At 43.6% G+C, this 23,200-nt stretch overlaps 1 protein-coding gene across 1 annotated transcript in view; it reads left to right on the top strand.

Moving 5' to 3' along the window:
* MDH1B (malate dehydrogenase 1B) overlaps positions 1-22,842 on the top strand; it is a 31,906-nt gene extending 9,064 nt beyond the window's left edge. The window contains exons 5-12 of the mRNA XM_084999096.1: positions 1,555-2,051; positions 6,277-6,418; positions 8,410-8,573; positions 9,568-9,707; positions 10,303-10,354; positions 16,788-16,868; positions 19,817-19,879; positions 22,699-22,842. Of these exons, the coding sequence (XP_084855222.1) occupies positions 1,555-2,051; positions 6,277-6,418; positions 8,410-8,573; positions 9,568-9,707; positions 10,303-10,354; positions 16,788-16,868; positions 19,817-19,879; positions 22,699-22,709 (1,150 nt within the window). The 3' untranslated portion in view covers positions 22,710-22,842. The remainder of the gene's footprint in view (positions 1-1,554; positions 2,052-6,276; positions 6,419-8,409; positions 8,574-9,567; positions 9,708-10,302; positions 10,355-16,787; positions 16,869-19,816; positions 19,880-22,698) is intronic.
* Positions 22,843-23,200: the final 358 nt, after the last annotated feature.

Genomic DNA, 23,200 nt, shown 5'->3' with positions numbered 1-23,200 from the left:
ATATGTAATATGCATGTAATATACGTACATGTTAAATATAAGAGCAACTTTATAGCACAGTTATGTACTTTGCATAACTCTGTCTCCAGCTCTGCTGCCCTCATTCCGTGTGTCTCGTGCCATCGGCTGCTCTTCACCTTGCTGTCCTTCCTTCCCTTTTCCTTGTTTACTTCCTCCCCTCCCCCATCTTGCTGACCTTTGCCCTCTCCCTCTTTCTTTCACACTTGCTAGAGCTGTCCTGGTCCTTGGCTCTTCCTGATGCTCTCATTCTCCATAACCTCACCTCCCTCATTCTTGCCTCTTCTTGCTTTATCTCCATCTCATTTTTGCTCCTCATCACACTTGCTCTCAGCCATGGGCACGTGCAGTCTTTGTCATCACTTTCTCTCCCTCTTTCTCTCTCTGCACTCTGTCTCTCTGTCTCTCTTGCTGTCCATCTTACTCCATCTCTTCCTCCCTCTCCCTCCCCGACCCTTTAATCCGTCTCTCATACTGCCCTTCTGACTACAGATGTGTGTATCCTAATATAGAGGCTCATCTGAAAAATTATTTGTTATTATGAAATATTTCAAATGCCGAAAAGAAATGAGAATGATGTAATAAATATTACATCTGCTTTAGATATTTTTTAAGGATTAAATTGGTACCGATGCTCTTGAAAACCCTACTATACCCCTCCCCAGACCCCCTTTGAAAACCAAAAATGCCCTGATGCATTTCTGAACGCCCTTCAGGGCTCATTAGCACTCTTAGTTAATAGCCAAGCTATCAGGTACTCACACATTTGCTGAATCATGGGCACTGGTATATGATACCTCACCCGTGTTGATCCCAGGCTTCTTTATAAGGATGGATTTGGGAAAAAAAAAAAAAAAGTCCTTTCTAACAAGATGTCACTATTTTGTGGATGAGGGTAGAAAATGGAAAAGAGCTATGGTTAAACAAAATGGATTTCCTTATCTTTTAAAAAGAAATGTAAATATGCAGAGTAGTATTACACAGTTCTTTTAAATTTTGCATTCTGCTTATTCTATTTAATTTGAGAAGCCTTTGTAACCAGGTACATTTCTTACTATGGGATTGTTTTCAGATGGCCAGAACAAGGGGTTAGTGGTGAGAATTTTTTTTGTTCTGCTTTTGATTTCTAGTCTTAAAAATGTCTGTGCAGCTGTGTATGCCTCCTTAAAATATTGTCACCCTCTTCATGCACATGCAGAAAAATATCTAGTAAGAGTAAAGGCTGAGGAGTTTCCATCGTGGCTTAACAGTTAACAAATCTGACGAGTATCCATAAGGACGCAGGTTTGATCCCTGGCCTTGCTCAGTGGGTTAAAGATCTGGCGTTGCCGTGAGCTGTGGTGTCGGTTGCAGACTCGGCTCAGATCCTGTGTCATTGTGGCATAGGCCAGTGGCTACAGCTCCGATTGGAACCCTAGCTTGGGGACCTCCACGTGCCTCGGGTGAGGCCCTAAAAAGCCAAATAAATAAATAAATAAAGGCTGAAAAAGTGCAAAAGATTTAACCATTCGTAATCTGCCTTTGCATTTTTATTAGCGCATCCACTTGTGCCTGCTACCACCTAATTCCCATCTTGGCGAGTGGCGAAGTGTTTGGACCGCATATGGAAATTAGCATAAACCTCTTGGATAATAAGCAGGCAGAAGAAAATCTCAAAAGCCTCGTGACCGAGGCCCAGGACCTGGCATCACCCTTCCTCCGGAGTGTCTCGGTCTGCACCCGAGAGGAGGAGGCCTTCCGCCAGGCCCACGTGATTGTCATCCTGGACGACAGAGTGGACAAGGACGTGTACAGTTTGGAAGACTGCATCCGAAGCAGGGCTCCTCCGTGTCAGCGCTACGGATCCCTGATTGAGAAAAATGCTCATCATTCCGTCAGAATCATCGTGGGAGGAAAATCCTTTGTGAACCTCAGAACGGTTTTGCTCATGAGCTACGCCCCAAACTTTGCCCACAACATTATCGCTGTGGCCTTGGGGGTGGAAGGCAAAGCGAAGGCCACGCTGGCCAGGAAACTGAAAACGACTCCGTCTTGTGAGTGCACTCCGGGTTTCTATTTCTGGTTTTGTTTGTCTTTTTGCTATTTCTTTGGGCCGCTCCCGCGGCATATGGAGGTTCCCAGGCTAGGGGTTGAATAGAAGCTGTAGCCACCGGCCTACGCCAGAGCCACAGCAATGCGGGATCCGAGCCACGTCTGCGACCTACACCACAGCTCACGGCAACGCCGGATCGTTAACCCACTGAGCAAGGGCAGGGACCGAACCCGCAACGTCATGGTTCCTAGTCGGATTCATTAACCACTGCGCCACGACGGGAACTCCTATTTCTGGTTTTAAACGGTGATTTCAAAGCTGCTAGGAGAATCCTGTACCCTGTAAAATCAGTCAGGAGCGCTGGACTAGCAAGTAGGAAGCAAATGCCGAGAACCTGTGACTGTGATTTTACTACCGTGTAAATCCCCCCCCCCCACCCGTCTTTTTAGGGCTGCATCCGCAGCATAAGGAGGTTCCCAGGGGTTGAATCGGAGTTGTAGCCACTGGCCTATACCACAGCCACAGCAACTCTGGATCCAAGCTGTGTCTGTAACCTATACCACATGGTAACACAGGATCCCTTAACCCAGGGATCGAAATCCTCATGGATCCCAGTCGGGTTCGTTAACTGCTGAGCCACAAAGAGAACTCCCTCATTTGCAAGGATATTAAACTTGTTAAGGGAATTATCCCCCGTGATCATGTTCTGCTCCTAATAATCTTTGAACTGGTAGACGTCAGATTCACAGGGGGATGAGACTGAATCTGTTGCGGGTGCAACAGAATCCATTGAGAACAGAATCCAAGGAAGTGCGAGGCATTCCCTCAAGCAAAATTGGGAGGACAATGAAATGTGAGCCTAGCATGCTGTAAATTAGCTTTATAAAGGACTTCTGGAGCCCCAACACATTAGAGTGAGAGCTGCATTGTCCTTTTCTTTACAATGAAGCCCTAAGACCACAACTTCTAGCATTTTTTTCTTTTTTCTTTTTTTCTTTTTAAGGTCACACCTGAGGCATATGGAAGTTCCCAGGCTAGGGTCCAATCGGAGCTACAGCTACACCACAGCCACAGCCATGCCAGATCCAAGCAGCATCTGTGACCTACACCACAGCTCACAGCAACACTGGATCCTTAACCCATTGATAGAGGCCAGGGATCCAACCTGCATCCTCATGGGAACTGTGTGTGATTCTTAACCCACTGAGCCACAATAGGAACTCCAACTCCTGCTATTCTTGCTTATAAATCATTAGTATCCTACCCCCAGGGTCAGTGCATACCTCAGCCAAATGGATATTAAATGTATTCAGTAGGAAAGGAAAGCATTTCCTACTCATTTTATCTCTGTAACTAACCTTCTTTGCATATGTGTAGATACTGATTTCTGTGATACACTGACGAAATTGTCAAGAAGAGGCAGAGTTGTAAATTTTAAAACAAGGTGGATACTTTCAAACAGAGAGCTGCTCTCTTATGGGTCAGCTGGTACCATAAATTCTAAGTTCTGCTCGATTCGGAGCCAATAAGCACAGGAGAGGCAGAGCAAAGAAAAGTGGGGAGAAGTTGGGACAAGGAAAGAGAAACATTAGAGGGACGGCAGTCAAAGTGGAATTGTCAGTAGAGTAACAAGAAGAAGTTGGCAACCACAGAGACAGAGGTAAAGTGACAGGAACTAGAGAAACTATCAAGGAAAATCATTCCAGGAAAATTCCAGATGCCAAGAGGGTAGCAAATCTTTTCAGAATATCCCTTGAATTCAGGTCACACACAGTCCTGATTTTCAGACCATGTGCATTGGTTTAGTTGGGACTCTTTCTGTGCAAGAGACAGAAAGTCCACTCAAAGCGATGGAAGTCAGATAGAAAGTTTTTTTTTCCACATAACTGAAGAGTGAAGGAGGTAGTTCTTATTTCATGCACAGCCAGATACTGGGGTTCAAATGATGACCTAAATCTGGTTTGTGCTCTCTTGGGGCCCATCGCACAGCTCCGCTTTCCCCAGCCTTGGTCTGATTCTCAGGCAGGCTTTCTCTAAAAAGTGGCAGAATGGCCACTGGCATCATGGCTTAGCTACCCTGGTAGAAGGACAGCTTTCTCTTAATTCCTTGTATAAAAGTAGCAGGAGAGGGAATTCCTGTCGTGGCACAGTGTTCGATGAATCCGACTAGGAACCATGAGGTTGCGGGTTTGATCCCTGCTCTTGCTCAGTGGGTTAACGATCCGGCGTTGCCGTGAGCTGTGGTGTAGGTTGCAGACGCGGCTCGGGTCTGGCATTGCTGTGGCTCTGGCGTAGGCTGGCGGCTACAGCTCCGATTAGACCCCTAGCCTGGGAACCTCCCATATGCCATGGGAGCGGCCCAAGAAATGGCAAAAAGACAAAAAAAAAAAAAAAAAAAAAAAAAAAAAAAAGTAGCAGGAGAGAGGTTCCCATTGTGGCTCAGCAGTAATAAACACGACGAGGATCCATGAGGATGCAGGTTCAATCCCTGGCCTCCCTCAGTGGGTTAAAGGATCCAGTGTTGCCATAAGCTGTGGTGTAGTTGCAGACAGCTTGGATCTGGCATTGCTGTGGCTGTGGCTATGGCCAGCGGCTATAGTTCCAACTCAACCCCTGGCCTGTGAACTCCCATATGCCACAGGTATGGCCCTAAAAAAGGGAAAAAAGTAGCAGGATAATATCTGATAATAATGGGCTGGGTGCAGACTACATGCCCTTCTCCAAATCAATCATTGTAGCCAGAAATCTGGAATCTAGGTCTCATGCCTATTGATAGACCTGAGGGGTAAGGACAACCTTACTCAAACCAAATGGACTGAAATCGGGGAAGGATAGCTATTTAAAGAAAAATCAGTATACTGAGAAAAGCAGGAAAAGATGTTAGAAGGGAAAAAAAGGCAGAGGCCCACTTTAATTTTCTCTAGCATGATTTAAGGCACTTAGAGCTATAAAGGGCCTTAAAGCCAGTAGGAAAATTTCCTTTCCCTATTACCTGCCTTTGAACACAACTCTGTGAAAGTGTGATACTTGGAGCTACTGCAACCATTTCAGGACCATGAGGGGAAGGCCAAGAGAATGACATCTTTGAGCTGCTGAACAAGCACTGGTATCACTACCCACCTTGATTTGTTATCTGAGAAAAGTAAATTCCTAGTTGAGCCAAGTCAGAAGGATATTCTGTTACTTGAAGCCAACAGCAATCTTAGCTCATACAGAAGAGGAAAGAATTTAATCTCCAGCATAGAAAGTGATGTGACCTTATAGAAAATTATGTTTTTAAGCAAATAAATAAGTTCATAAATAAATCAATAAAATTACTTATTTCCCTTCAGACACATTCATTGAACATTCACAATTATTAGAATCCTATCAGACACTAGTCCCTACCTCTCTCTAACCCCATCTTCTTTTTTTTTTCTTCATGGTACATATCACATTGTATGATAGTGGTTTTGTCACCCAATCCCCTCCACCCCCAGAATATTTTAAGGATTAGGGCTCATTTTTTTTCTCCTGAGCCACCTAAAAGCCCCACACACATTCGCTAACTCAATAACTCTTTGTTTTTGTTTATTTGTTTGTTTTGTTTTTTGTTTGTCTTTTTGCCTTTTCTAGGGCTGCACCTGCAGCATATGGAGGTTCCCAGGCTAGGGGTCTAATCCGAGCTGTAGCCGCCGGCCTACACCACAGCCACAGCAACACCAGATCCCAGCCATGTCTGTGACCTACCCCACAGCTCTCGGCAACGCTGGATCCTTAACCCACTGAGCGAGGCCAGGGGTCGAACCTGCAACCTCATGGTTCCTAGTCGGATTCGTTAACCACTGAGCCACGATGGGAACTCCTCAATAACTCTTTGTTGACGAAAATATTCATTAGGGTCCTCTTATCCCAGCACCCTCCTTCTGCAGGAAAACAAAGCCACCCAGGGAGTCAGGTGCCTTGCCCAAATTTCTAGAATAATTCTCAGTAGCAGTCTTTCAGGGAGCATTTCAGTATGCCCTGAATTAGTCATATCCCCACACCATCCATGAGCGGTCGGAGGAATTGCCAAACCCTGATGATTAAAGACATGATCCGTCCACATCGTTTGCGCATTTTTAGGGAACTACACTTAGCTCTGTTTTATAGCAAAAGGACCAATTGTAAAACAGACACACAAACAGAAAGCAGGCTGCAGGCAATTTTTTGTATAATGTTATTTTTTTAATTTCTTTTCTTTGCAGGCATCAAAGATGTGATAATTTGGGGTAATATTAGTGGAAATAACTATGTGGATCTGAGAAAAGCCAAGGTTTATGGATATGAGAGTGCTGTCTGGGGACCTCCTCCCTTTTCACGCCCTATTTTAAGCCTGATTTTTGATAGGTACAGTATTTTTCTAAGTGAAGTATTCTAGTAATATTGAATAAACACATAATATGTGATAATCTTTTAAAAATCATCTTAGAGACCAGTGTACAAAAATAACTTGACATTGTTCACACTCATCCTTGTTTACATTTTCTATTGAAGAAACAGAATTTCAGCTAGTCAGTCCCCACCCGCTAATTATTTTATTTTATTTTATTTTATTTTATTTTATTTTATTTTATTTTATTTTATTTTATTTTATTTTATTTTATTTTATTTTATTTTATGTTACTGTCTTTTTAGGGCTGCACCCACGGCATATGGAAGTTCCCAGACTAGGGGTTGAATCCAAGCTATAGCTGCCAGCCGACACCACAGCCACAGTCATGTCAGATCCGAGCCGCGAATGTGACCTAAAATGCAGCTCATGACAACACCGGATTCTTAACCCATTGAGCAAGGCCAGAGATCGAACCCATGTCCTCATGGATACTAGTCAGGTTCATTACCACTGAGCCAAAATGGGAACTCTGAGATTATCCTTAAAGTGGCTCAACTATTCCATTAATGTTAATCTCTAAAGCAAGCATACGTGAAGTAAATCTTGTTTAACGTAAAGAAAGAATAGGTGTCCAGGGTGAAATTAGGGGAACTGTCTTTAAGAAGAAGGGGTGCTCCGTTCCATGAGAGGCAGAATTGAGGAGAACTGTCTCTGGAGCCGAGCTACCTGGTTGGAATTCTCATGCAGCCACTCATTAGCTGTGTGACTTGAGAGAGGTTACTTAATGTCTCTGTGCCTCCATTTTTCCATCTGCCAGTGGAAATGGTAACAGAGCATGGGCCCTATAAGGTCATTGGGAAGATGACGCAGAACTGTGCCTGTCACAGGTCACCATTATGAAAGGGCCAAAGGGTGCAGGAGGAGGACAGGAGAGGGGTGCCTTTGAAACATTCTTCTAAACTTTGCAGCATTTCAGTTGTGGCCTGTCCTTCCTCAGAGCATAGGAAGGTCATCCATGCCTAGGAACTGTGTCCCTGGGCTCTCAGGGTTTGGTTCCTCAGCGCCGCTGCCTGGGTTGGGACAGCATCTCGTGGAGCTGGATTTCGCTGGCCTAGCAGGGCAGCTGTTTCATGCTTGCTCTAGTCCAGCTGGGCTGTTCCCTGAATTTAAACTTTAGATTCTAAAACCTTAATTGTTTCTCTAATTCTCAGCATGAATAACTCAACCTTTCATGATATATCTTATTTAAAGTGAAGTGAATCCCTGCCCTCACTCAGTGGGTTAAGGATCTGGCCTTGCCGTGGCTGTGGCGTAGGCTGGTGGCTATAGCTCCAATTTGACCTCTAGCCTGGGAACCTCCATATGCCATGGGTGCAGCCCTAAAAAGACAAAAAAATAAAATAAAAAATAAAATGAATAAAATGAAGGCTACCACTGGTTCCAAAATGGCCTCTATGTCAGATGAGTACTTGGTGACAAGAGTATTGTTCTTGCAGCCTTTGACCACTTTTCTTTTTCTTTCTGTCTTTTTTTTTTTTTTTTTTTTTTAAGGCTGAACCTATCGCATACAGAAGTTCCCAGGCTAGGGGTCCAATTGGAGCTACAGCTGCTGGCCACAGCCACAGCCATAGCAACATCAGAACCGAGCCATGGTAATAGCAGATCATTAACCCACTGAGCGAGGCCAGGGATCGAACCCGCAATCTCATGGTTCCTAGTCCGATTGTTTCCACTGCGCCACGACAGGAACTCTTGACCACTTTTCTTTGTTCCATGTTTATGTTATGTTTTCAGTTTGAGACTTTAGGACTCCTTTCTGCTTTATTCCATTACTTTTCAATTGACTCTTTAGGTGATTGAAGAAGCTTGAAGAAGGGACACCGGAAGTCGTATTTCTATTTTTGTGGAGATGATTTCTTATACTTAGATGCATAGACCCAGGGAACATTCTTTTTCATTTCCATTCCTCCCTCCATTGTAAAATTTTTTCTTTCTCTCCTTACAGTGAGTGGGTAAACAGAGAATTTGCACTAACCCTTAAAAAGTCGACTGCCACAGGAAGACCATTTGGAGGCATCTTAACTGCACACAGTATAGCCACTACGTTGAAATACTGGTTCCATGGCTCACCGCCTGGGGAGATTGTGTCTCTAGGGGTGTTGAGTGAAGGTAAATCTGGGTTTTTCATATTTTATGAAATTTAAAAACCTCCCTGTATGCCTTGTGCTCCTTCTTTTGTGTCCTCACCCCTCTCCCTCTCTACATGGTCTGCAAACTACCTGGATTGTCACAGTTGCATAATCATTCGTGCACGTGTGCATTCGTCCACTTAGCCACATGGAAATGCAACTGTATTTTGTGTGCGTGCACTGGGAACACACTTAGGGAGTAGGTGTGGCCTTTGCCTTTTAGGAAACCACAGAGTAAAGAGAGCCACATACATAATTGGAATAATTCCGTGAAGTTGTTCTCACTATATCGCAACCGAGGAAGGGAAAGCAAGGTCGATTGTAGGTGGGCAGCAGATGAAGGCCTCATAAAGGAGGTGACACTCCAGGAAGCCTGCAGTTCGAGTGGCGTTTACCTGATGGACAAGTGTCAGGGAAGCATCTGGCCACAGGAGCCACAGGAGCGAAGACACAGAGGCAGGATACAGAGGGCACAGCAGGACGCAGATCTCAGGGTACCAGGCAGCAGCGGAACGTGGGAAGCTTGCTCTCCATCCACAAATACTGAAGCTTTGGGGATGAATGGGTTTGCACAGGTGAACGTAAACAGCAAAGGGGAGAGATGTTTTAGCCAGAACCTGCGGGGCCCAGAGCTTCAGCTATGCTCTTTCCTGTTTTTCAAAAACAATAGAAGTGCTCTGAATAGTTTTTAGCTGATTAAAATAGTAAGGACATAAAAATATACACTCAGAGAAACGGCTATGACTGTGGCGTAGGCCAGTGGCTGTAGCTCCAATTTGACCCCTAGCCTGGGAACCTCTATATGCCATGGGAGTGTCCCAAGAAATGGCAAAAAGACAAAAAACAAAACAAAACAAAACAAAACAAAACAAAACAAAACATGTACTGTGTCCATCCTTTTCAACAATGTTACCAGGAAGATTTATTTATCTGGGTGCTTTTGCTTTGCTTTGCTTTGTGTTTTCTTCCCACAGGCCAGTTTGGTGTTCCTGAAGGGATTGTCTTTTCTATGCCTGTGAAATTTGAGAATGGAACTTGGGTGGTTCTTACAGAGCTGGAAGATATTGAATTAAATGAACAAACAATGACCAGAATGACAAGTGATCTAATTCAGGTAACGTCAGAATAGTCTGCAAGGGGACCAGACTTTTTTTTTTTTTTTTTTGGTCTTTTTAGGGTCACACCTGCAGAATATGAAAGTTCCCAGGCTAGTGGTGCAATCTGAGCTACAGCTGCCAGCCTACACCACAGTCACAGCAACTCGGGATCTGAGCCAAGTCTGCGACCTACACCACAGCTCATGGCAACACTGGATCCTTAACCCACTGAGCGAGGCCAGGGATTGAACCCGCAACCTCATGGTTCCTAGTCAGGTTTGCTACTGCTGAGCCGCAGTGGGACCTTCAAGGGGACCTGACTTTGATAACGGCCTCACACTGACTCCCTTAAACCAAGCCATACACTGGTTTCCTGTGGGGTTTAGCTTGCATTTTATTCTGAAGAACAATAAGGAGGCAACAAAGAGTTTGAAGAAATCAGCCGAAGAACACTACTCATTTGGTTGTATAATTTCTGGTACGTGAAAAATGTTATTGGTTATTTAAAAAATCAAGAATCAAAGTGTTTTTCTATTAAAGAATAATAATGTTAGTCATTATTATCTAAGTCATTGAGCTCATTTTTTCTCTGATTATAAAAACTTTCCACAGGAGAAACTTGTTGCACTTGGAGAATTGATACATTTTCAGCCATATCAATCAGGTAATCTTTCAGATATACTGGTTTATTGGGCTGTTATTAACAGAGTATTAAAATATTTGTTAAAACTGCCTCACTACTTAATATAGATAAATATAATCCACAATCCATGACTTTTAAGCTAAATTCTTTTTTCTTGTGTGTGTGTGTGTGTGTGTGTATGTGATGTGAGAATTTTTTTTATTGTTATTTCCCCAACACAATTTTTTTTTCTACTGTACCACATGGTGACCCAGTTACACATACCTGTACACATTCTATTTTCGCACATTATCCTGCTCCATCATAAGTGACCAGACATAGGTCCCAGTGCTACACAGCAGGATCTCATTGATAATCTATTCCAAAGGCAACAGTAAGCTAAATTCTTGACAAAATAACTGCCAAGCTTACTATGTCTTCTGGAATAAAATATCTCATACGAATGCTAAAGAAATCACATCTTAAAAACACTATACCTGCAATTCCCACTGTGGCTCAGCAGGTTAAGAGCTTGACATTGTCTCCATGAAGATGTGGGTTGATCCCTGGCTTTGCACAGTAGGCTAGGGATCTGGCATTGCTACACGCTGCAGCATAGGTCACAGATGTGGTTCAGATCCGGAGTTGCTGTGGCTGTGGTGTAGGCCAACAGCTGCAGTTCCAATTTGACCCACTCCACACCCCAGGAACTTCCATATGCTGCAGGGGCAGCCATAAATAATTTTTAAAAATTATAAAACACTGTAACCTTAAAAAGTTTGTGAATACCATGTGTATTCGTTTCCTAGGGCTGCCATGACAAATTACCACAAATGGGGTGGCTTAACACATCAAACACTTACCCTCTCATGGTCCTAGAGAGTAGAAGACCTAAATCAAGGTGTCAGCAAGGCCACACTCCCTCTCAGGGCTCCAGAGAAGAATCCATCCTTGCTTCTTCTAGCTTCTGGTGGCAATGACCGGCATTCCTAGGTTGCAGCGGCTTCATTCCAATCTCAGTCTGTATCTTCACAGGTCTGTCTTCCCTCTATGTGTGTCTATGTTTCTGGGTCCCTTTCTTTTTATAAGGACATCAGTCATTGCACTGCACTGGGGGCCCACCCTAGTCCAGTGTGACCACATCATAACTTGATCACATCCTGTTAAAACTGTGTTTCCAAACAAGGTCACATTTACTGGTACCAGGGATCAGGACTTCAACATGCTTTTGGGGGACACAATGCAACCCACCATACTACACTTACTTTTAGATAACTTTTTAAAAAATAAATTTCAGTAAACCTATTTTTCGTATTGGTATTTTCTCTAATTGTAGACTCAGAAGGAAGTGCTCTCATCTTTCTTTCTCTCTTTCTTTTTCTTTCTTCCTTTCTTCTTTTCCTCCTTTCGCCTTAAAGAAAACTGCATCTGAAATATGAAAATAGAAATATAAATAAATTCATTTTGCAAAGAGCTTTAATCAAGTACCTTTTGAGAGCCCAACATCACTTCCTTCTACCAGTATTTATGGAATAAATTGTAAGCCATTGCAAGGAGCAAGAAATATAGGGGGTGGATAAGATAGGCCTGTCCTTGCCTTTTGGCACCTTCAGTCTATTGGGATCATAAGTTACAAATGACTGAGTCTTAAGCATGGGAGGTACAGGGTGCTGTGCTGGGGGTGTGAGGAAAGACCCTGAGATGGGAAAACATATGTGGTCTTGGTTTGAAAAATCACAGCAAAGGCTTGTGTGGCCAAAGCCTAACGACGTGAAGCTTGCGAGACTGAGCCATGAAAAGTAGATGAGAGTCACAGAGACTTCTAGAAGGAGAGTCACTCGATCAGGATGTGATGAGTTTGGAACAGAGATGGGAACAAGGCTAGACTTTGCGGGGAGACTGGAATAGGAGGGTAGCCCAGGGACACAAGGAAGAGATGATCCCAGCTAAGGCTGGAAGCTGCAGAATTCTGAGAGATATTTAGGAAGTGGAATTATCGAGATTCGATGACAGATTGACTCTGGGGAATCCCAGCGGACTCAGGCTTCTTCTGGTTGAGCAATCAAGTAGATTTACTGATATGGGGGAAAATGGTGGAAGAATGTTATTTGAGAAAGAGAGAGTGAGAGAGAGTGCACCTGCGTGTGTGTGTTGGGTGGAAGAGGATGGGTGCAGTGCCGGAGCAGAGGAAGGATGAGTTTAGTTTCTTACCATTTGATTCGGAAATACCTATGGGTGTTTCAAATGGAAATGTCAGAAAGAGAATTGCATGCTTTCTGGAGCTCGGCAAGATCCGGACAGCAGTTATCAAATTGGGAGTTGCGCCTCATAAATAGAAATGAAGCCATGAGCATGACGGAGATAGAGAGAGAGGGAGGGAGAGAGGAGAGCTTGACTGAAGTAGAAGGGCTGGAGGAGCATAGCCTTTACCACTTAAGTAGAATAGGAACAGCCGACGGACTACAAGGAAGACGCGATCAGAGTCAGGACTGAGACCTGGTGTCATGAAAAACCTAGAGGCAGAGAGTGTTTCAGGAATAGGGGCTGGTCTACACTGTCCGATGCTGCCAGGACAGGGGTGGGTGTAAATAAAAAGGGGCCTGAAGCCTGCTCAATGGGTGTATGACACAGAGGTCATTCGTGACTTTGATGAGAGCAGTTTTGTGGAATGGGGAGGGCAGAAGTGAGATCAAAGGTGGGGGGGGAGCCCCAGGAGCCAACGTCTCTCTGTGGAGCTGGTGTGCTTTGCGCTGGGGGCCTGAGGGACGTGCTGGATGCTGAGAACCCAGCAGGATTTTGATGTGATAGTAGGGCTTTCTGGAGGAGGTGACATCTAAACCAAATCTCGAGTGGAAAGAAGGAGTTAGCTAAGATGGGGGTAAATGGGAGCGTTGTTCCAGAGAGAAAGAGCAACAACCTATACAAAGGCAAAGACGTGAGGCAGACCTTTCTGAGAGCTGCCAATTCATCTCATCTGGAAAATAAAATTCGAGGTGAGAAATGTCAGGAGATGAAGAGGTTCCTTATCTTGTTAAAACCAAGGAAAGACTTTAGACAGGGGAGAGACAGGAGCAAAATCAAATTTTGTAGTGACCACTCTGTCCATAATGGGAAGATTGAATTGGATGGCAGAGATCGGAAGCAGAAAGACCAATTTTTTTTGCAGTAGAGAAATGATGAGCGCCCTAGCCAGGAAGTTGTAGAGAAGGGGCTGGACATGAAAATATAAAATTGATGGAACTTGGAGTTCCCGTCATGGCTCAGTGGAAACGAATCCGACTAGGAACCATGAGGTTGCGGGTTTGATCCCTGGCCGTGCTCAGTGGGTTAAGGATCCGGCATTGCCATAAGCTGTGGTATAGTTCAAAGATGCATTATGGATCTGGCGTGGCTGTGGCTGTGGCATAGGCCAGCGGCTACAGGTCCTATTAGACCCCTAGCCTGGGATCCCCCATATGCCAAGGGTGTGGCCCTAAAAATACAAAAGACAAAAAATAAAATAAAATAAAATTGATGGGTCTTGACCAAACTAAGACAGAAGCTAAGAGAGAGCTCAGGGGGCTCAAGAATGCCCTGATGTTTCTGGAATTTTTTTTTTTTTTTTTTTTTTTTTGTCTTTTGTCTTTTCTAGGGCCACTCCCATGGCATATGGAGGTTCCCAGGCTAGGGGTCTAATCAGAACTACACCTGCCGACCTACACCACAGCCACAGCAATGCCAGATCCAATCCGAATCTCTGACCTACACCGTAGCTCATGGCAACACCGGATCCTTCACGCACTGAGTGAGGCTGGGGATCGAACCTGCAACCTCATGGTTCCTAGTCGGAATTGTTTCTGTTGTGCTATGACAGGAACTCCAGTTTTTGGTATCTTGACCTATGGTGGTGATGTCATTCCCTAAGATAGGACTTCCCAAATCATCAGCCGCGATGGGTAGGGGATATGGAGGTAATCCTGCCCTTACCTCCAGGGGCTGAGTCTGGGGCAACTGGAATACCCAAACTGGTTGCCTCTATCATCCTTGTCATTTGCTGTGTGTGCTAAGTCATGGAAATGATTTCAAAGCTGTGGTCTAGGCAAGGAAGGTTGGAGAAGGGGCAGATTTTCAAGAGGCATCTGTATCCAGTGGGTGATGGACACATGTCTCTGGAAGCCAGGAGAGAGATCTGGGCTGGAGATGAGGCTGTGGAGCCATCAGTACCTAACAGGTCGTTTTTTAGAAGAAGCTGGTAACTATGGTGACCCCGTGCGGAATGACCTGAGTGGCTGGGGAAGAAAGACTTCTTCGCTGCATGCTGTTCAGTGCCTTTTGAATTTTTTGTTTGATGTGCTTGTTTGACATATTTAAAAATATGAATAGGTGGAGAGAGATATCTGGATGGATGGGTGTTAACTACCACTGGAGAGGGTGAAGTTGGTGGGGCTTGAGGAGAAAGATCCTCAAGACAACAAGCTTCAGAACCCAGGATCAGCTTCACACAGCAAACATCTCTGCTGCTGAGGCCTTAAGAGAAGGGAAGGAGTGATGGGTGCAGATGCAGGGGTGTATGTAGGATGGGAGGATTCAGAACAAAACAGGCATCAAGGCTGGGTCCCAAAGATCAAAGACTAGGGGAAGGGCTAGGGAAAGGAGAGGAAAGGAGAAAAGGACAACGGAAAAAGCCAAATTTTTTTTCAGAGCTGAAGGCTCAGTGGTATTTGGAGACTGAGAAGTTGGTAGCATCTCCAGTGTACGGTTGTGTGATTCTCTGCAGAGGGGCTCAGATCAGTAGTAAGCCCTGAAGTATTAGCGAGTACTGCCACCCCTGCAATCAGAGTAAATGCATTTAGGATAAAAATAATACAAAACTGTATCCCAACAAAATTCTGATGACTTCATTTGGAATATCAAATTATTTTCTCAAAGTTTTTTTTGGGGGTGTGTGGGGAATCCTTGCTTTACTGGTGCCCTAAATGGGTGCTCAGGTGATTTGGTCATTGGCATTGAATATAGGAATGGAATGAGTCTCATTTTGTTATTTTACTTAGCATTTGGAAGGATGCAGATGAGGCAATGATGATGAGGATAATTGCAAGAAAGCCAATTAAATGATGGACTAGAGGGGTCTAGATTGGATAAAGAAAGAAGTCATAAATAGAAATAAAATTTAAAATCTCCAGCAAGGGTGTTATTGAAAATATTTAACAACCAGTATGATAACAGATTCCAATGAATTAAAGCCGTCACTGCCTCTCGGAATGGATTAACTAGTAAAGGGGAGCTGGCAGGAGGCAGAGGATTGCTCTTGGTCCAGACCCAAGAGGGTTTAGTGAGGCCAAAGTACCAGCAAGGGGAGGAAGGGCAGAGAAACCACGAGGAAAAGAGGTTGTGGGTAGAGGCGGGGGCTTTGGGAATTCAGACCCAGTTTTGGCTGGTGGTCAAGTCCCCAGGAGTGGACCAAAGAGAACAAAGCCCCAAGCCAGCATGGAAGCGAAGGGTGTGGGCACAGAAGTCCAATGAGCAATTGACTTTCCCTAGAACTCTTTTATTCTCAGAATTTAAGACCCTCTGAGTGGCTTCCTGCTTGGCAGTCTAGAGTTACAAATCCTTTTATGATAATGAACCATAAGGCAGGCTTTCTAAACTTGACTTCATTGACTGGTATTTAGTCCTATTTTTTTTTTTTCTCTTTCCTTTTTACTGCCACACCTGTGGCATAAGAAATTTCCTGGGCTAGATGTCAGATCAGAGTTGCACCTGCCAGCCTATACCACAGCCATGGCAATGCCAGATCCTTAACCCACTGAGTGAGGCCAGGGATCGAACTTGCATCCTCACAGACACTATGTTAGATTCTTAACCCGCTGAGCCACAATGAAAACTCCAGTCCTAAATTTCCCATAACATTGGCATTGTAGAACGTTTTGTGAAAGAAAATGACCTGGTGTGTATATATATATGTATATATATATATATGAATGTATATGAATCATTTGTTGATCTTGACTCTGTCACCATTGGACCATTGGACCATGGTCAGAACACTGTTTCAGAGATTGCAAATCAGAGATTTGAAAATAATTAGGACTTGAAGTTCCCGAAATGACTCAGCAGTTAGCAAACCCGACTAGCATCCGACTAGCACCGAACTGACCAGGTTCGATTCCTGGCCTCACTAATTGGGTTAAGGATCCGGCACTGTTGTGAGCTGTGGTATAGGTCGCAGCAGCAGCTAGGATTCTGCGTTGCTGTGGCTGTGGTGTAGGCTGGTGGCTACAGCTCCAATTCGACCCCTAGCCTGGGAACCTCCATATGCCTCAGGTGTAGCCCTAAAAAGACCAAAAAGAAAAAGAAAAAAGAAAAAAGAAAGAAAATAAACAGAACTTTACAGAATTTGGAAATCTCTGCTTATTACCATATCAATGAGATGATTCATATATGAGGTTTGTTTAATTTTTTCAATTAATTTAATACTTGATTTCCTGACTTTTAGAAACTGACTTAGCCAAAGAAGAAGAAGAGACCACCTCACCCACCACAAATGAAAACCAGGAACATGAAAAACTCTCAGATGGTAGGTATATCACTTAGGGCAAAAAAAAAAAAAATTTCCTTTTTATCCAAGGCTTAACACTAAATTTCAAAGAAAGGCATTTGATCATTTAGTAGCCATAAAATGGAAGTTAAGCCTTTCATCACCCTCATGGTCTACCCCAAAATAAGGTCACGTTTAAAAATCTATTTATTTATTTATTGCTTTTTAGGGCCACACCCTCAGCATATGGAGGTTCCCAGGCTAGGGGTCTAATCAAAACTACAGCTGCCAGCCTAAACCACAGCCACAGCAATGCTGGATCCAAGCTGTGTCTTCGACCCACACCACGGCTCACAGCAATGCTGGATCCTTAACCCATTGAGTGAGACCAGGAATTGTACCCATAACCATGGTTACTAGTCGGATTTGTGTAGGGAGAACTCCAAAATCTATTGAAATCTTTGAATGAAAGTACCAATATGCACTGAGCACCTTCTAGATGCTGGTCTCTCTGTGAGAGACACTAAGGCCATAATAAGGGAATTGTGGCCACACAAACACATCTGGGGGAAAGGCACCATGAGACTATGAAAAAGTAAATGCCGGGATACATAATGAATTAAAAAGCTCAGTGAGGGAGTTCCCACAGTGGCACAGTGGAAATGAATCTGACTAGTAACCGTGAGGTTGAGGGTTCCATCCTTGGCCTAGCTCAGTGGATTAAGGATCTGGCATTGCCATGAGCTGTGGTGTAGGTCACAGATGCAGCTCAGATCCTGCGTTGCTGTGGCTGTGGCATAAGCTGGCAGCTAGCTGTAGCTCCGATTCGACCTCTGGCCTGGGAACCTCTATATGCTGTGGGTGCAGCACTTAAAAAAAAAAAGTTTCAGTGAAACAGGGCAAGATACACAAGAAAATATACAAGTAATGTAGAAATTCACAAGGAACGAAAAGATCTTCGTAATGTATGAAGGAGAAAATTTAATATCTCAAAATTTTGTTGAGACTTAAGATGGTTAAAGATACTCAAATGGGCATTTATTTATTCAGAAGCTGTGCTGGTTCAGTCGCGCAAGATGAAAAAAATTCTAGAGATCTGCTGTGCAACAGCGTACATACAGTTAACAGTTCTGTACTGTATACTTGAAATTTGGTGAAGAAGGTAGATTTCATGTTATGTGTTTTTACCAAAAATAAAATAAAATAAAATAAAAATAAAATGAAATAAACTGTGAGAGGTGCTATGGCTCTCCTTGCCATACACCAAACGCTGTCCTTGCCCTCAAAGCGCTCACTGTCCAGTGTGGGAAACAGCCAAGGAAAGCGAAAAGTACCCTATTGAGAGGTCAGTGTTGTATCAGAGAGAGGCCCAGGGTACAGTGGGCCCACACAGGGGTCTCCTGACATAGAGAGTGTTAGGAAAGGCTTTCAAAGGAGGTGAAATGGGAGCTGAGTCCTGAAGGAGGAGTAGGAATTACTCGTGTAATTTAGTGAAAACAGGTGTGTAAGTGGGGGAGGGGGAGGGGAGGGGAGAGGTGAGAAAGGCGTCCCACCAGGAGGGAAAACAGGGCCAAAGCAGGTGTATCAGGGCCTTACGCCTTGGCCAGAATTGTGCACCTGAGGCAGCAGCGAACTGTATTCAGAAACTGATAAGTAAGGCAGCTGGGCTAGAGCAGAGGATCCAAAAAGGAAGAAGAAAGCTGGAAAAGGTAGAGAGAGGCCAGCTATCTTTTGACTGAATGGCTGGTAGAGGACTCAGGTGCATAGCTCAAGGATGGCTGGACAAAGTGTGAAATAGAGGGGGTCGGGCTTCGAGAACTGACCTGGCGTTATCACGGGTCCACTAGAAGATGATCAAGCAGCCCAGATGGCCCTCCAGAGGATCATGGTAAACTCCATTCCGGCCAGAATACATATCTTTTTGCTTGTTTGTTTTTAGTGCTGCACCCACAGCATAAGGAAGTTCCCGAGCTAGGGGTTGAATCGGAGCTGCAGCCACTGGCCTACACCACAGCCACAGCAACGCAGGATCCAAGGTTTGACCTACACTACAGCTCCAGGTAACGCTAGATCCTTAACCCACTGAGCGAGGCCAGGGATCGAACCTGCATCCCCATGGATACTACCTGGGTTCTTATGCCACTGAGCCACAATGGGAACTCCCAGAATATGCATCTGAAGAGGCTTAGTCAGACAGCGTCTCTAGGTAGCTGGCTGGCAGCACCCTTACTCTTGCTGGCTCAGCTGGGGTTGAGCAACACTCCTGGAAAAGACAGAGGACACTAAGGCCCCTGAGAGAGAACTGAGGAAAAGACCTAAGATCCGTCATGGAGCAGATGACTGGCAGCTTCCCAGGATGGAGGAAGAAAAGCCAGACTGTCCTGTACATATTCCAACGTCTTTGCATCAGACCAATTTAGGTTGTTCATTAAAATTTTAGGCTCTTAGGCTTCACTAATTCATAATCATAAAGAACATTAGTGGTGATTAAGCAGAGAAAGTGAGGTTGATTGCAGGTTGTTGTGGGTGCTCTTTGTTAAATGGGCATTGGAATCAAATATAACAATATTGTGCTTTCTGGATTGTGGCTCAGGTGAGTTTTGGGAAAAAAAAATTAGTGGGTCATGAAATAGATTGAATAACTAGCATTTTTCCTTGAACTAGAATAAAACTGATAATAAAGAGGTAAGTAAAGAGACCAGAATTTTTTTCCAATGAACTCAAATAGAATAGAAAGAAAAGGGTAAGTAAAAAAAGAGAAGGATAAGAATAGATTAGAAAAGGGTAAGTATTTTCTCATGTAACTTTTTTGTTTCATTATATGCACACAAGTGCAAATTCTAGGCTGCAATGTAGAAGGTTTGTTTGTTTGTTTTTTTTAATAACAGGTTATGGTCCACAAAGTTTGAAAAGCATTAACATGGAACATCCCACAGGATCTTTGTTATATTCTAAATCCACCATATTTTATCTCATTTTGGTTTCAGAACATAAAGATTTGTTTGGTGATCTAACTCTGGATGATGAAAAAGATCCAGTTGTGTCGGATGGTAAGTCAGTCAAAGGATGAACAATCTCCCTGGTGCTAAGGGTCTTGGTGCACATTTTCCAGTCTTAGAGGATGCCATTGTGACCATAAGAACATCCAGCCACCAATTTTGAAATCACTCCATTTGTTTCATTCATAAGCATTGTGAAGAAGGGATAAAAGATGCCAGCAATTTTTTTTTTAAATATTGATACTGCTTCCATGCCATACTCAATGCAAACTCTCCCCAAATACTCCAACCTCCAGCCTAGCCTCTCTGTCTCATCCTTCCCCCCATTTCTTCTCAATTCTTCAATACAGAGCTCAAAATAGGTGACATGGCAAGTCGGGATCCCCGTCCCCCCCAGAAGCTGGGAAATGAAGAAACTGAGAAGTCCAAGTTAGAATTCTCTGTAACAGGGAAAATCTGGGAATTTTTATACACACACACACACATATCTTGTAAATACTTGTGTCAAGGCTTTTATATTTCTAAATCTGACTGTGCAAATTGTATATCCTGAAAATGACAATAATCTAGTCTATTTCCATCTTTACTAATTCTTTACTTAAAACTCTCCATACAAAAGAGAGCTGACAAACACTGAAATGGTGCCAGTGATTTATTTTTAGGGACCAAGGTTTCAGAAGGATGTTGGTGGAAAGATTCTACACTGAGCTGTTTGCCTAGACACTTGTTTGCTCCTGTCACCCACAGGGCCATGGATATGCCACTGTCAGGGGTTGAGACTTCCTATAAAAGTGATCTGGCATCTTGTAACTTTCAAAGAGGGCCAGGCATCAGAGAAACTTGGAGTAGAAAGGAAAAGATAGAAGGAAATGAGCATAACTGCAAAAATCAATGTGCCTTAAACTCTGAAAACTCTGTTATTTTAAGTCTCTATTTTAATTCAGATTTTTTTACATCTGATTCCTCAGTCCAGCTCTGAAAAGCCACAGAGTCAAGAAAACACAAATGGTAGGTGGTGGACAAACGTTGGCATTAAAAGGTGGTCTTTTCTTTTATGGGTGGAACTGGGTAGAAAGGTCAAGCATCCCTGCGACACAGTTCTTTTCAAACCCTCCCCGCTCCCACATCCCCAGAACTTCAGCCTTGCTTGTCTGCCGACTCCCTATAGAGCCTAGCTGCCTACTTTCATAAAAAGGGCGACGACAATGACAACTGGATCCTCTGTCAGAATGAATAAGTAAGGAAATGGACACAAATGTATCTGCAAGTCCAGATTTTCAAAGTTTGTAACTGAGTTGTCATGGTATTTTAGGCCGAGAAGGCAGATGTAGATTGCTTTGTGGTTGACCAATCAGTTCATTCACCCACAGCTTCACACTTTCTCATTTAAATATCCAATCAAACAAACTTGATCCATTGCAACCTCCATTCTGAAAATGTGCAGTGCGATGAGCTTTGGAGTGGGCCGAGCCATGGGGAATTAGAATCGATGCATAGAGGAGAAGCAGGGCCAAAAGAGGAAATGGAACTGACAACATAGCTGCAAACAGAATTCAAAATGAGAAGCGAAGGAGCCAAGAGAGATTGCGCACAGAAATAGATTAAGGTCAGGAAAATGGCCAGAATTTAGTCTTGCTATATGAAAATATCTAAGCGAAGTAAGTTGGAAAGAGAAAGACAAATACCACATGACATCAATTATATGTGGAAACTAAGATATGGCACAAATGAACATATCTACAAAACAGAAACAATCTCACAGACATGGAGAACAGACTTGTCGTTGTGGGGCCTGGTTGGGGGTGGCGGTAGGGAGTGGGATGGATGGGGAGTTTGGGGTTGGTAGATGCAAACTATTACACGTAGAATGGATAAGCGATGAGGCCCTGCTGTACAACACAGGGAACCATATCCAATCTCTTGAGATAGAACATGAAAGTATGAGAAAACGAATGTATATATACGTATGGCTGGGTCACTATTCTGTACAGTAGAAATTGACACGACACTGTGAATCAACTATACTCTAACTTAACAAAAATCTAATGATGATCTTGTGGTGTAAGTTCCCTCCTAGAATCCCTCTCACACATACACTGCCTCAGCTATTGAATCAGACAGAGTCCAGAAAACAGAAGCAGAGTAGCCAAAGAAAAGCTAATGAAAATGTTACCAAGATATTTTTAAAATAGTTACATCTTTTCACTTCCTTCCTTTGATAGATTATGAAGGCAAAACTGTGGGACAGTAACAAATCAAATTAGCCCAACATGCAATTATTTGGTAGTGTAATACATATGGAAAGGCTCATGAATATCGTTATCTAAGGAAGGATAATTTGAAAGATTCACCTCTGTCTTAGATAAGATGAGGCTAGACAATTAAATAACAGTGACAGCCCACACACAAAAAGTCAGAGTTCAATCATTTTGTGTTAATTGTAGCCATTTATATGTTTGCTTATTATTGCACTTTCTCTAAATATCTTGGTATCAACTGTTATGTTTTTATTTTTTTATTTTTTGTCTTTTTGTCTTTTTCTAGGGCGGCACCTACAGCATATGGAGGTTCCCAGGCTAGGGGTCGAATCAGAGCTGTAGCCGCCGGCCTACACCACAGCCACAGCAACGCTGGATCCAAGCCGAGTCTGCAACCTACACCACAGCTGATGGCAACCCCGGATCCCTCAATCCACTGAGTGAGGCCAGGGGTCGAACCCGCAACCTCATGATTCCTAGTTGGATTCATTTACCACTGTGACACGACAGGAACTCCTCAACTGTTGTGTTTTTAAACTGCACTAAAATCAGATTGTCAGTCCTTACATCCTCACTCACACATCCTTCTGTGCGAATCTGTTTCTCCCACAGGCCATACCTAAGACTTGGGTCTCGGGGGCCACGTCTGCTCAGATGTCCTTACCGCCTTGGTCTCAACTGATTCGGCAGGAATGGATGCACCTGACTCAAGGAGAACCAATCAGAGTTTTCTCTTGCTATCTCAAAAATTTCGAATGAGAGACATGGATGGATGAGTAAGTTGGTGTCTGAGCAATGGTAATGGTAGCTGACAAGAGAAGGCCACCAAGTTCTGCCTCCGAGGTCTTCAGAGCTGGTTGGGTTCACCACCTTTGTAAGACCTGGCTGGGTGTTGTTCTTTCTTGGATTTGTTTGGTGTAAATATCATTATAATAAATCACCCTTTTTCTCCAGTCTAGATGGACTAGATTTCTGTTTCTTGACACCATATGTACACACTGATTAAACTGAATTTTGAAAGAAAAGCATAATATTTTACCTTACAATTGCATGGTTCAAGAAAAAATTACAGTCTTTTATATTTCATATCTTTCAAGCTAGTAAGACCTTTTAC

This window comes from Sus scrofa, chromosome 15 (assembly GCF_054392235.1).
Source record: "Sus scrofa isolate SSC_HxYL_T2T_F1_AM1 chromosome 15, Sscrofa_HxYL_maternal_Yorkshire_Landrace_v2.0, whole genome shotgun sequence".
Lineage (NCBI taxonomy): Eukaryota > Metazoa > Chordata > Mammalia > Artiodactyla > Suidae > Sus > Sus scrofa.
Note: the sequence above shows the minus strand (reverse complement) of the source record. Positions and strands in the feature narration are given on the sequence as shown.